General features: G+C 34.0%; 1 protein-coding gene across 1 annotated transcript; it reads left to right on the top strand.

Annotated features, from left to right (window-relative positions):
* Nucleotides 1–11411: 11411 nt before the first annotated feature.
* Nucleotides 11412–13672, top strand: LOC145584045 (11-beta-hydroxysteroid dehydrogenase B-like). The gene is made up of 4 exons (XM_081640984.1): nucleotides 11412–11420; nucleotides 11667–11798; nucleotides 11898–12062; nucleotides 13265–13672. The coding sequence occupies exons 1-4, from the start codon at nucleotides 11412–11414 to the stop codon at nucleotides 13562–13564; spliced, it is 606 nt and encodes a 201-aa protein (XP_081497110.1). The 3' UTR covers nucleotides 13565–13672.
* The last annotated feature ends 873 nt before the right edge of the window (nucleotides 13673–14545 follow it).

The following is a 14545-nucleotide window of genomic DNA, read 5'->3' as shown; positions in this document are numbered from 1 at the left end:
ATTTGTAAAGTCCGTATGAAAACCGAAATCGTATTTTTCATAAAATAATATTTTATTCCAAATAAAACTTATCAAAATATCAAATTATTAATTCTAATTCTATTAGGATTAAAGAGAACCTTCTAGAGAATTCTAGAAGACCATAATCAATTCTAATAACTTTAGGAATAATAATTATCATTGTGCCCTCCCCTAGATCATTGGGCCGCATGTAAAGATCAAACCGGGCCTAGTTTAGTATTTTGGCCATAACTTCCTCATTACTCATCGGAATTGGGCTTATAATATATCGTTGGAAAGCTCTTTGCAAGCCCCATCCAACTACACTATTATTGGACCCTTGTCGAGGACCAAACTAAACTGGATTGGCTGTTTTCATAAAATAGAGTTGTTTTTCAAAAACAGAAAGAAAGAATAAAAACTAACCGCAACACTTGACCTTTCACACTTTCACCTCATTCGATTATCATTCGACGCAAAAGGTATTCATCACTGGGTTTGGTTTTGGGGAGACACATTTGGGTGTCTACAGTTACCTAAAGCGTTTAGAACCTTGAAGCAAAGGTTAATAATTAAACATGTGATGGTTAATTATTCAACCAAGAGTTACAAGAGTTGTAATCAGTAAAAGTTTACTCACCTTGAAAATGTAATGCTTGATGGTAGGGCCTCAGTCCGGTCAACTATTACACAAATAAAGGATCTTGGAATCACTTAAAATTCAATTGGGATCAATTAATATTGAATAAAGTGCTTTTAAAGTTACCTATTTGATTCGTTTATGGTACTTTAATTGTTAAATTAAACATAATTATTAAACTTTGCCTTATTTTGACATAGATGGGTAGCCGTAACAATGACTACAACATTTACAATCTTCGACCGTTCCTTGAGAAGGATAGGTTGACAAGAGAAACCTTTTCCACTTGGGAAAGAATGTTGAGACTTGTTCTGAAATCTGAGGGTAGAGAGGATGTCATTGACACCCCATTTCCATGACCTTTGCCAGAAAATGCAACTTCGGCAGAGATCAGGAAGCACAAGGAAACTCATGAGAGAGCTATGCCTATCACTTGATCAATGATTGCTACTATGGAGCCTAGTCTTCAAAAGCGTTTTGAGGACCAAGATGCATATACAATCATGCAAGAACTCAAAGCCTTGTTTAAGAAACAAGCAAGAGTTGAAAGGTACGAGCTTCATCATGAAATTCTGGACTGTAAGATGGAGAAGGGTACCACAGTTCATGATCATGTTTTCAGAATGATCGGCCTTATTCAAAATATGGAGAAACTAGGGCACCCATACAGTGATGAGATGGCAACAGACATCATTCTCCATTCACTTCCAGAAATTTTCAACCAATTTATCATGAACTTTAACATGTCTGATGCTACAAAGACCATGAATGAGTTGCATGCTATGTTGGTTAGTGCTGAGAAGAAAATCCCTAAGGAACCTAAGAAAGAGGTTCTTATGGTTCAGAAGGGAAAGAGGTTCAAGAAGAAGGGGCAAAAGGCTAAGGACAAGGGAAAATCAGTTGCTAAAGCTCTTGAAAAAGCCTAAAGCGACTCCAAAACCTAAGGCTGCAAGTGAAAGTGAATGCTTTTACTGTAAGAAGAAAGGGCATTGGGAGCGCAACTGCCAGAAATACCTTGACTTCCTCAAGAAGAATGGAGCATCAACCTCAGGTATCTTGTTATGAATATTTTAACTTTCACTTAGGTATGTGATACCAAGTTGCAGTGTTTAACATTATTAATGTTGGACAGGAACTGCAAACAAGTGAAGCTAGTATGGGAAATGGAGCTTAAAGGTGCACTAGAAATGTTCGAGTGACCAAGAAAGCTTCATAGTTTTAATTTCTGAATTTTTATCATGATTTAGAACAATTTCCAGTTTTGATGAGACAATATTTCGGTTTTCTTGTTGAATACTGATTTGGTTTACTTGGCTTGGACAAGTGTTGATCCATGACCAAGGTAATAAATTGTTTTCATTTTGCTAGATATGAGTTATTTTGTTTATGACATTGATATAAGTAGATCACAAAAGTAATATTAGATGATTCAAAATAAACTTACTTACAACAAAGTAAGATTAGGTCACATAACCAATTTGCATATCCAAAGTAACAATTGGATGGACTCTAATTCTTATTTGATTATGAATCACTTGAGAATTAAAAGTCATGCTTGATTAGGTGAAACGACCAAGTCGCCTTTTAGTTTAAAGGATGAAAGAGCTAATGACCTTTTGGAACTCATACATATGATGTGTGTGGACCATAAGTTTAAGAATTAGCAAAGATATTTAACTATTTCATTGCTTTTACTAACGGTTTAAGTAACTATATTGATAATTTCTTAATGAAGTTAAGCTTGGAATCATTGAAACGTTCAAAATTCCAAAGTGAAATGTAAAATCAGTTTGAGATAAACAATTTCACACCACAATATGATTGTTGTGATAAATATTTAACTCAAAAATCAATGACCATCTAAAAAGAATTGTTGAATTAATTCACAATTCAGAAACTGTACAATTAAAATGTGTGTTAAAAAGAAGAAATCAAACTTTGCTTGCCATGGTTTGGTCCTAGAATAGCTTTAATGATTTACAAATATCATTTTAAGGATACATATTAGAACAACAATTGCAACTATACTAAACTGAAACTCAACCAAAGCAATTGAAGAGACGTCATAAAAGTTATGATTTGGAAATGTTCCAAAAAGTTGTCTTTTCAAAAACAAGATTAAGGGTTATGAAATCAATGTAAAATGTTTATAAAGATGACATAATAAACTCTAAATCAAGTAAATAGTTCTTCGTGGGTTTTTCCATGGAAACTAAGAGGTATTATTCCTACAATCGCGTAGAAAACAAATTGTTTGTTGCTCGCGATAATGTCTTTATAGAAAGAAATCTCTTCCTACAAAGCCAAGTGGGAGTAAAGTTAGATCTCGATGAGATTCGAGACGAGCAACAAAGGGATGTTGATAACACTACATCAGAGACGAAGGCATATGAAATCAGCTAATTTGATAAATCATGTGTCGAAGCAAGCTAATTCCACTAGCAAGGCTTCTATCGTCCCACTTGAATGAAAGGCTTCAAGAGTTGAAGAGAATAATTCTATTGTTGCTCATACCTATTGTAGGTCTCTTAGTATAAAAACAAACAGTTTGTTGAAATTATGAGAAAAGATGGATTCTAAAATTTTCCTATTGAAATGATTAGAACCCATGCCCTACAAGCAAGCTTTGGGTAAGTGCCAACTCAAGAAATGGCTTAAAGCCAAGAAATCTAGTATGTACTCCATGTCTGTAAAGATGTGCTAGTCCATGATAGTCTTACAAATAGGGTTAAACCTATTAGTTGCGCAAGCCTATTCAGATTATTCTAGTTATGAAGATCAAAATCACCTTCATGAAATGTTCTTGATGGAGGATATGTATATGATACAACCTAAGAATTTTAAAATCCAGAAATCATAGAAAGTTTTACGAACTTCAGAAATTCATTTATAGATTGAAGTAAGCATCAGGGAGTTGGAACATTCATTTCGACTAGGCAATCAAACAGTTTGATTTCCTCAAAGAACGATAAGGAATCTTGTAGAGACAAGAAGTTTAGTTGGAGCAATTGGTCTTCTTAGTCTTGTATGTAGATGACATACAGTTCGTATGAAATGACATATCAATGCTTGAATAAGTCAAGCAATGGTTAAAGAGTTATTTCCATATTAGAGACTTAGGAGATGTTGAGTTCATATTGGGAATCAAGATCCACGGAGTGAATCTTGAAGAATGATCAGACAACATCAAGAGACTTATGTTGATGAGGACCTTGACAAGTTAATGAAGCAAGACTCTAAGAGAGGATATCTTCCCATGTTTCATGGTATTACGCTCAGTAAAACTCAGTGCCTTCAAAAGCTAATAGAGTTGAGTTGTATGTGTAGTGTGACTCATGCTTTTGCAAAAGGGTTCATTATATGTGCCATGATATGTACATAGTAAGATGTTACATATGACTTGTGCATATGTAGCAAGTTTCAAGTAAATTCAGAATAAGCATATTGAAAGTTGCCAAGAGCAAATCCTTGAGTACTTGAGAAGGACTAAAGGAATGTTTCTAGTTTATGGTGTTAAGAGTGAACAAATTGTCTAAAGGTTATACGGATGCAATTTTCCAAACAGGTAAGATGACTTTACATGTTGATCTAGATACATTTTGTGTCTGAATGGAGAAGTACAATGAGCTTGAATAGTACAAAGCAGAATGCTGTCGCATACTCAATGTCAAAATATGTGTTTTAGCTACAGTAAAAGTAGTTAAGGAGGAAGTTTGGATCAAATTGTCATGTTACTAAGAGGATACCTTTGCCAAAACAAAGGAGTCAGGCTCACATCACAAATCCAAACAAATAGATATGAGATATCACCTCATTTATGAGATCAATGACAAGCGGGACGTCGTGATCTGCAAAGCTTTATTATACTAAGATATGAGAGTCATATTAAAGACTTGGATTGTAGAAAATTATATTTATTTAAGTTGTGTATGTTTTGAGAAAGCACATTACATAAGGAATGCATATATTTGCAGAATTATGTTTAAAATAGAAATTTCATTTCTCTTATTTAATTATGGTTTTGGAAATTAAATAAAATGTCCAAAATAATTATGAATTGATGGGCTCATCAGGTTGATGACTTGGTGAATGAAACCCCACATGTGAATAAAATTCATATATTATTTAAGTTCCTAGATCGAAATCATTAAAGTGGAAATAAATGATTTCAATAAATGGACTAGCATGTAAGCTTGATTGGATAGCGCAGTTTCATGGGCTATTGGGGCATAGTGATGCTCGGTCAATCACTTGGTTATGCATGAATGATGCATGATCGAACTATTGACCTACTTTGAAGTTCAAGTATAGAGCTTCCGGATATATTAGTGGATTTCTTTGACATGAGCGGAACATTGATTTCTTTCAATGGATGTTGTGACTGTGGTGCACTCAAACGTCTACCTGTAACTGGAGATTATAAAGGGTGTTTCCTGGTTATTTCAAAAGTTAAGTGGGAGCCTTGTTGCCACAAGATTGGATTGAGTCTACCTATTAAATTAGGGAATGTGTCATGGCCTCTTGAAGAGGGAGAATTCAGAAAATACGTGGCCGCGTTCAAATGTATTACTCAATAATCATTTGGTTTTGTAATTCTAACTCAGATTTCAAGAAACGATTTGTAGATTAATATGATCTCGACATTTGATGCAATCATATTATGAAATCGACACATATTGACTTAAGGAATTTGAATATTGCACACTTGTCTCAGACAAGTGGGAGATTGAAGGATTTATGTCTTCGTCGTGTGCAATTACTAGATATATAAATGGATCAAATTAAAGAGATAATTAAGTTCGTACATTTGGGTCATCGTTTTATCATAGCTAGAGGTACTAACGATCTTTGGACTAGTAAAATAGGCCAAAGCCCACTTAGACGGATCCTATAAGGTCACACAAAGGGCCTAGATTGAGTACGAGAGGACGAGGCCCATGATGGGCCTCATCCCCTATAGTGGCCGGCCATATGGAGTAAGGTTGGAGGGTTTTGGGCTTCCTAAACCTAGTCTAGTTATAATATGATTATAAATAGACTAGGTGCCTAGGGTTTGCATGACACAAGAATTCAATTGATCAGTAAGATCAAAACCTGAGTTAGCAAGCACGAGACCAAGCCCCTTAAGATCTCTCTCTATCTCACGGTTCTCTCTCCTCCCTCGGCGCTAGTGTGGTGGTTCGTGGTGGTCGGTTAGTCTATTAAAGGTGGTGATTGTGGTTTTCCTCAATCACTTGACCAATCTAGTATTGGTGGACGGCTCGTTCAAAGCTCGTGGACTAAATAGAGGAGCAACGCTTGGGGCTCTATTCTCTCCTTCATTTGCCTATCAAATTGCTACGTGGAATTCACGCTTCAAAGGTATATTTATGTGTCTTGTGTGTTATGCATGCGATCTTGGGATTAGGTGCTTGATTGAATATGATTCATGATTTTCTGCTTAATAGTACCAATAAACTCCTACACCATGCTCAGCAAAGCTCGCAACAAATGAAATAAAAAGATTGAAATCATATATTATATGATTGCCGGTGTTCCATCGTGCTTGCGGGTTCGGTTGTACTTCTAGCAAGTTAATCACTTCGTTGATACACGTAAAGCTTTGCAGCCCTCCCTGTGGTTTCTAGTTTAGTTTGTCTACTTCCCTTCCAAACGATGATGAGGCTAAGCGAACAAAGTCTAACCTTAAGAGGGGGTTTGATCCTACTTATATATATATTTTACCATAGATGCATGTCGTTCTTCCTTCCCTTCCTTAAAGGGTCTCTTTTCATTTCATAAAACCGCAGCTATTGAATCTGCTGAAAAGTCAGTAGTACTTTGATTGGACCAGGAATGGGAATTCTTTTTCTAACCTAAGAGAACCTAGAGCCAATTGGGATTACACGCTAGATGATACGAATCCTAGGCTTGGAATGCATTCTCAAAGAGCTAATTCTTGCAAAGAGAAAGTTAGGCAAAAGGGGTCGTCAGTCTTCATCACCCACGAGCATTGGGATAAGAGTCAGTCTAGCTCTCGCTTGTGTCCAATTTCCTTATCCTTTATTTAGGGGCGTAGTAGGCACTATGTCTTTTTTGGCATGTGGACCCTTTTGTGAGACTCACGAAATGGAAGCTAAATGAAAATCGGATTTTACCTTCTTATAGGATCCTTAAGGTACTGTGGACTCTTGCACCTTTCTCTTTATCTAATGAAATTGTCTCCGTATCAGCTACCAGGAAGGGTTTCCTATTTTGACTTTTAGATTGCCCAGATGGGATATAGGTTGGATACTTTTTATTTCGGTGTCTAATCTTTGTAGCACTGATAGGATCAATTGATTTGATGGAATCAAATGCTTCAAGGAATCATACAGAAGGCTTCCTAACTACGGTTACAGACCTATCTAGAGGCCAGACATCCAGCAGGGTAATGCTGCAACTGAACTCATTAGGACTAAGGAAGTAATGAACTAACATACTAATGAATGCAGCTCTTCCGATACCATGGACATGTTTCTACCTGCCGGATCTGCTTGACTTGAGTGAGAGCTCTCTATAAAAGAGCTTGGACGATTAAGATCTACTTCGACTGAAAGAGTATACTTGATTGCAGTTCCTGCAGTTAAAGAGAAAACTAGTTAACCAAACCTTTTCTTGTTTTCTTGTTCCCTATCTTACTGATTATCATACCCCTAACCCTGACCCTTGAGAGTGCTGATAAAATCCCCTATAGAGTTCCTGCTAAAGAAAGAAGATCGGTTGCTCTTATCTTCTTATTTGTGCTAGACTCATTTTCGCTACTTCTTATTCATGTCTTAATAGGTGCTTTAATTACTGTTTTATAGCTCTATTCTTACTGTAGCTAATGTTTCTCTGTAGCTACATTCCTCTTATAGCTCCTTTAGCTAATTCCAATACATCATACCAATAATAAGATGCATATAGGAGAATCTAGTTTCTAATTACTAATCTACGCCAATTATGGTCTTTATACCCCAATTTAAGAATATCATAACCAGTTGTTCCTTTTGTTATTGGAGGAAGAGCTCGACCGGAGCTAACAACATAGTTATTTAACTAAACTAGTATTAATGAACCATCTCCTCTTCCTATTGCTAAAGCCTAATAACAAGGGACGTTCGATAGACCGGCTAAAAGCTTCCTGTTGCTATTGTTTCTATCTTGCCTTATCGTTTATATGCTCTTATATTGCTCATATAGTGAAAGTAGAATCAGCGCTTGAGAAAGAGTTTGAAAAGTTGGCACGTCTTTAACTTGGCTACGAAACTCTGCCATACTGATAAACCTTATCCTTATGCTCGTTCCACTCGTTAGCTTCGGTAATAGGAGTTTGATCGCGTTCAGATTTAGGAATAGCAACAGGAGATAGCTGGTTTTGTTTCATTAGTTTGATAAAATCTGTATTTAACGACTCTAACTTACACTAAGAAGATAGTTGTTCCTTACTTTCTTTATACTGAACACGTACGTGCCCCTTTCAAGGGATCCCTTACTCCAATCAAGCATATCGTTAATTGGGGCTTGCTAGGATCGATCAAGGATCTCCTTTATCCGATTCAATGAAAATAAGAAGGTTTAACCCTAAGGTAAGAAGCGATCGAGTATTGAACTACCTTAAACCTGCTAAACAACGTCTTTCTCTCCGAACAATTAAAGGATAACAACATAATAAAAAAAATCATGCTTAAAACAAGTCAAATTTGACTTGGACATGAAAACATAATATGACATTACATGATGGCCCATCACAACACGTATTGAATTGGCTTAGTAATAAACTAAGTTTAGCAAGGCCCAGCACACATGGTACCATAAAGGCATGGCCTAGGATGACCCACATATATATTAGCCTGGCCTAATGGCTGGAAAACACCTTTAGATCTAAAGGTTGAGGGATTCGATTTCGACCCTATCAGGCACACTTTGAGTTAGGGGGTCTTCTTACCCCTCGCTCAACATACACCTACTGCTATCCACTTTCAAAATCTTTAACCCGTTAACAATTTAAAAAGAATGAGGTTTGACCTCGATGGGTTTCAACCTAACTTCATATATCTATTAATAAAATAGAGATTTAGAGTAATCAAGGCTTTATATTGCCACTCCTCCTCTATATTATAATCTAACCTAAAATAACCCAAACACTAAACAAATTAATGTTAGCCTACTAATGTTAACCACTATTTGGGAGTATTTGGCCGTGTCTTGTGCCTATGCCTTAAAGGTTGGCAAAGAAACGCCAAAAAGGGAAGACCATCAGTCATCATAATAAACCTTTGATAAAAGACACGTGCCATAAACCACCTTTGCATGATAATTTAGTGTTCATCATCTTCATGTACCACGTACAACTCATTCTCATCTTCTTCACTTCTTATCAATTTTATTTGATCAGCTTTCTTCAATTTTCTCATTTTCTTTCTTTCTTTCTTTCTTTTTTCTCAAAATAAATTAGACATTATTAGATAATTAGTTAGTAATAAAAATGGACTTTGTAAATTCATTCATGAATTTTGTGGTACCACCGGCAAGTTTGGTAATGTTGGCATTAGCATGGCCAACTTTGAGTTTTATTAATGCATGTGAATGGGCTTATGGCTTGTTTTACTATGAAAGTATGGAAAATAAAGTTGTTATCATTACTGGTGCTTCTTCTGGACTTGGCGAGGTAACTATTACTACTAATTTTTCATCAATTTCTTGTTTTTGTGCGTACTATTATTTCGTTAAAATAGGTTTTGTATACAATCTAGTGTATAGGTTTTGTATACAATCGAGTGTATTGCGCGACAGACTTATTATCTCAAAATACAATAAATTTAATCAATTTGTACATGGAATATAATGAACAGAACACCTTTGACCATTAAAATTTGAAGCTAAATATGTATTTGTACACACCGGTCTTTTAATATGTTAAATTTTATAAGAGTAAAAATTATGACTACTAGTTTTGAAAAATTCACATTAAACTGAGACTCAAAAGATTTTGACTACTGTCTAAATTTTAAAAAATTAACTTAGATTATACGAAGTATAAAATTTTAATTTAGCACATAAACAATAAATTTGATGTCCGAGGTTGTTATCTTGGTACAAGAAGAGCCAAGGTACAATAAAAAATTTTAGATTAAGGTCCTGTTCTCTTCACCTTAAAAAAAATAATATTCAGTAAAAATAAGTTCGGTTCAGTAAAAATAAGTTCGGTTCAGTAAAAATAAGTTCGGTTCAGTAAAAATAAGTTCAGTTCAGTAAAATTCAGTTTTCTTAAAGAAGAATTATAATTGAAAATCAGCAAAATTAATTTCAGTTCAGCAAAACTAATTTCAGTTCAGTAAGATTAGTTTAAGTTCAGCAAATATAATTTTATTTCAGTAAAAATAATTTCATTTCAGCAAAAATAAGATGAAGAGAACGGAGCCTAAAAGTGAAAACTACTAATAAATATTGTTAGAGATATGGGATATCGGAAAATATATCTGACTTCAACAAAGTGAAGAATTTCCAATCGCAACGTTCGTGTTACTGCCGTTACAATTGCGGGAGGGTGTTATAGATATGAGATATTAAAAAATATATGTGTGATATATTTTCCATATGTATCTTATTATGAGAATAATATATTTAGATTTGTTTATGTTAAGATAATATTTAGTGAATACATAATATATGTGTGATATATTTTCCGTATGTATGTTATTATGAGAATAATATATTGAGATTTGATTATGTTAAGATAATATTTAGTGAATATATCATTAGGATATATGATAAATCTTTTAGGAAGATTGTTTCCTATCTTATGAGTGTAAGTTTTGTATTAATACTCAACCTATTGATGAATAATAATAAAGCAATACAAATCATTCTATTATTTCTTCTCTAATTTTTCAAATATAGTGCTTAAAACTACAGTTTAATCTGTTTAATTTACTATATAAATATCAATTTGTGCTTTACAATCATCAATTACACAAACAAAAAAAAAAAAAGTACATGTAACTTGTTAGTAAAATTAAATTTCACTGTTTCAGCAAATTGCCTATGAATATGCAAAGAGAGGAGCAATCCTTGTACTTGTTGCACGAAGAGACACTAGGCTCCGTGGGATAAGTGAGAATGCAAGACAGATTGGTGCAAAGCATGTCATGATCGTCGCCGCCGACGTCGTTAAAGAAGATGAATGTCGAAGGTTCATCACTGAAACAATGAGTTTCTATGGTCGCGGTAAACTCCATGACACAATTATGCAATGATTACTTAGTTTACACTAATACTAATTGATCATGTTATTTCATTATTAATTTTCTTTATTATCATCACCTTCGTTGATTCTCTACTCATATACTGATATACATATATTTTACGGGTCTGTTCTCTTCGGCTTATTTTCAGTTCAGTTCATAATTTCCTTCCCTCATAAAATATTCAGTTCATTTTAGTTCAGTAAATCAGAACATGCCTTACCTAGCAATTTATCCTCCATTTTATATTGTTCTTTTCACTTAAATCGTTTTGCAAGATAACATTAGTCAAAATGAGAAGAACTTTTTTTTTTTTTTTTGACAACAGGGGAGTAACGTAGTTTTTAACTTTGTTTTTCTTTCTATCTCTTTTGTTTTTTTGTGTCAACCATTATGGATTTTTGGTTGACAATGTTTGTTTAGTTGTTTTAGCATGACATTTATACAAACAAATTTTCATAAATACAATTGGAAGAAATGCTAATCTAACTTGATTTATTCTCTTATAGTCGACCATTTGGTGAATGCTACAAGTTTGGGTCATACATTCTACTTCGAGGAAGTTAATGACACGTCTACATTTCCTCATTTGATGGTGAGAATTATCTATTGGCGTGCTTGATCAATGTTGTTTCGTACATATTAGGATAAAAGACCTAAAAGCTATTGTTGACTTGTTGTCCATTGTTCCGTACATATTATGGGAGAAAAGACCTAAAAGCTTTGATTGTACATAGACGATGTTATTTATAACTAATATTTGTATGGTTAATCATTAGGATATAAACTTTTGGGGAAATGTTTATCCAACCTATGTCGCCCTTCCTTACTTAAGACAAACAAAAGGTCGAATCATTGTGAATGCTTCGGTTGAGAATTGGTTTCCTTTGCCAAGGATGAGCTTGTATTCGGTAAGTAGTGCCACATTCCCTCGAAATATATGGAGTAAGTACTAATTTTGTTTCCATGGTTTTAATAATTTCGTCATTTTTTTTATGGCAATTAACTAGGCAGCAAAGGCGGCATTGGTGAACTTTTATGAAACATTGAGACTTGAAGTGAAAGAAGATGTAGGAATAACAATCGCAACCCATGGATGGATTGGGACGGATATTACAAGAGGCAAGAACATGGTTGATAATGGCGCGGAGATGCAATGGAGAGAAGAGCGAGAGGTAATTACTAAAATGTTTTGATCTTTCTAATTAATCTCAAGGTCATTTTCATCATGATGCATTCACTGCTTACACTTGCACGTTTTTTGTATGATTACACCAACCATATGGTAACATGTTCTATCCAAAATGTATAATAGAAAATCTTAAGTAATAAACGGATTTGGGCCACACCCGTCACAACTGTCCATTATATACGATCAAGGAGGTTCCACTTCAAAACCATATGCCAATAAGGGGAGTAGCCTCTTAGTTTTATAATGTGGACATAACTTTCTTATTTCTTCAATGTGGGATACATATCCAAATAAAAACTCTCACTTATAAATTCAACCAATGTGGAACAACACACCACTCACATGTGGGTTTTCTCATGGGCTTAACACTCCCCCTCAGATGTGAGTTCTCCATAGTATTGACCCAAATCACAACACAACTTAACCTGGCTCTGATACCATGATAAACGGAGCTTGGGCCACACCCGTCACAACTGTCCACTTTATTTGACAAATGAGGTTCCACCTCAAAACCATATGCCAATAAGGGGAGCAGCCCCTTAGCCTTATAAAGTTGATACAATTTTGTTATTTCTTCAATATGGGATACATATCCCAATACAAACTTACACTTATAAACTCAACCAATGTGGGACAACACACCACTCACATGTGGGTTTTCTCATGGACTCAACATTAAGCGAGAACACTACTTTTTTTGTTTCTAAAAAGTTTCGTTAACCAAAAAGTGAGTGAGATATAGTTTTTCTACACTTTAATTAAGGTACTCTGGTTTGGTCTGAATTTCTCCATATTAAAAATTGGTAGTGTGGTCTATTTGGTGTTTTTATATGGTATGGCTCATCGTTTTTATAGAATTGTCCAATATAATTTGAATTTTTCTAGTTTGATCCGAAATTCCAATATGGTCTAGTCTGATTTTATACGGTCTAGTCTGATTTTAGAAATTAAGAAATATTTTAGTTTCATTCCTTACTATTTCCCTTATCCAATATCCCCAACATTTTGCATTTTCCATACTTCCTTATGCTTGTATTGGTATAAATTCAATGAGCTTTAGTGATTAAAAAGCTATCATATACTATTGAATTCTCCATCTCCTTTTTTCTTAATGAAAAGACAATAAGGCCTTTTGCTATTAATTTTTGTTTGATTCATCACATTTTAAATTCTCCATGTTTGTAGGTACAAGCTAGTGGTGGAGCAGTGGATGAATTTGCAAAGCTTATAGTGGCAGGGGCATGCCGAGGAGATCCCTATGTGAAGCACCCGAGTTGGTATGATGCATTCCTTCTATACAAGGCATTCTCACCCAAGATTCTCGGGTGGACGTTTCGTTTACTATTGGGGGCCGAAAGTGGGAGGCAAACGTCTCTTATTGGTGTAGGTAAGCCGTTATATTTGGAGCCTGCTTCTCCTAAAAAGCCATCCAGTCCAATGATAGGTTCAAGGGCCACATATGTGCAGCAAATGAAGGTAGAATAAGAGAAGTCTTGAGTGTATTAATACATATGCAATTTCTTTGAGGCTTTTTTGTTTTTTTTTTTTTTTTTTTTTTTGTTTTGTTTTTTTTTTTGTTTTTTTTGTTTTTTTTTTTTTTTTAATATATGTTATTTTTGAAGCTTCTCTTGGGTTGGCAAATGTATCAATTTGTAGTTTACAAAAAAGGTACAAAATTGGTTTTTTTCGTTTTATACATACATTGACATCATTTTATTGGCATTTTTTTTTTATCAAAGGTTGCATCTAATCAATAACTATATACTAAGGGCCTGTTCTGATTGACTTGACTGAGCTGAAATGAATTGAACTGAATTGAATTGAATTTATTGGAGCTGAATTGAAATGAACTGAATATTTTATAAAATAAGGAAATTAAGAACTGAACTGAACTTATTGGAGCTGAATTGAACTGAACTGAAAATAAGCTGAGAGAACAGGCCCTAAAAGACACACGAGCAATGATACATGTCATCTGCTAGTGTGCCCTTAGTATCCTTTTTTTTTTGAATAAATTTCTATTGAGGAAATAAATCTTATACAAAAATAATTTCTAATCTTATAAGATATAATTATTTAAATTTAAAAGATTTGACATATATTTAACACAAATTTAGTTATTAAAATAATCCCCTAATCTTATATGATATAATTACTATAAATAAAAGGATTTGACATATATTTAATACAAATATTTATAGTTATTAAAAAATTATTATTAACATAATAATTTACATATATTCTACTATTCATTTTTTCCCTGATAAAACATCTACAATTATGGATTAAAATCCATTATTTTACTACAAAAGTTATTCATATAACAAATCAATGCTTATAGAAAATTAACAACTCATAATTCTATTATCTCTTCGATAATCTATATTCACAATAATTACAATTAGTCAATAATCTATAACCTATCAAATTGTTGTTTTAAAAAAAAAAAATAATCTATCAATTTAT

This window comes from Chenopodium album, chromosome 16 (assembly GCF_948465745.1).
Source record: "Chenopodium album chromosome 16, dcCheAlbu1.1, whole genome shotgun sequence".
Lineage (NCBI taxonomy): Eukaryota > Viridiplantae > Streptophyta > Magnoliopsida > Caryophyllales > Amaranthaceae > Chenopodium > Chenopodium album.
The sequence above is the reverse complement of the archived record's forward strand: the minus strand, read 5'-3'. Positions and strand labels throughout refer to the sequence as shown.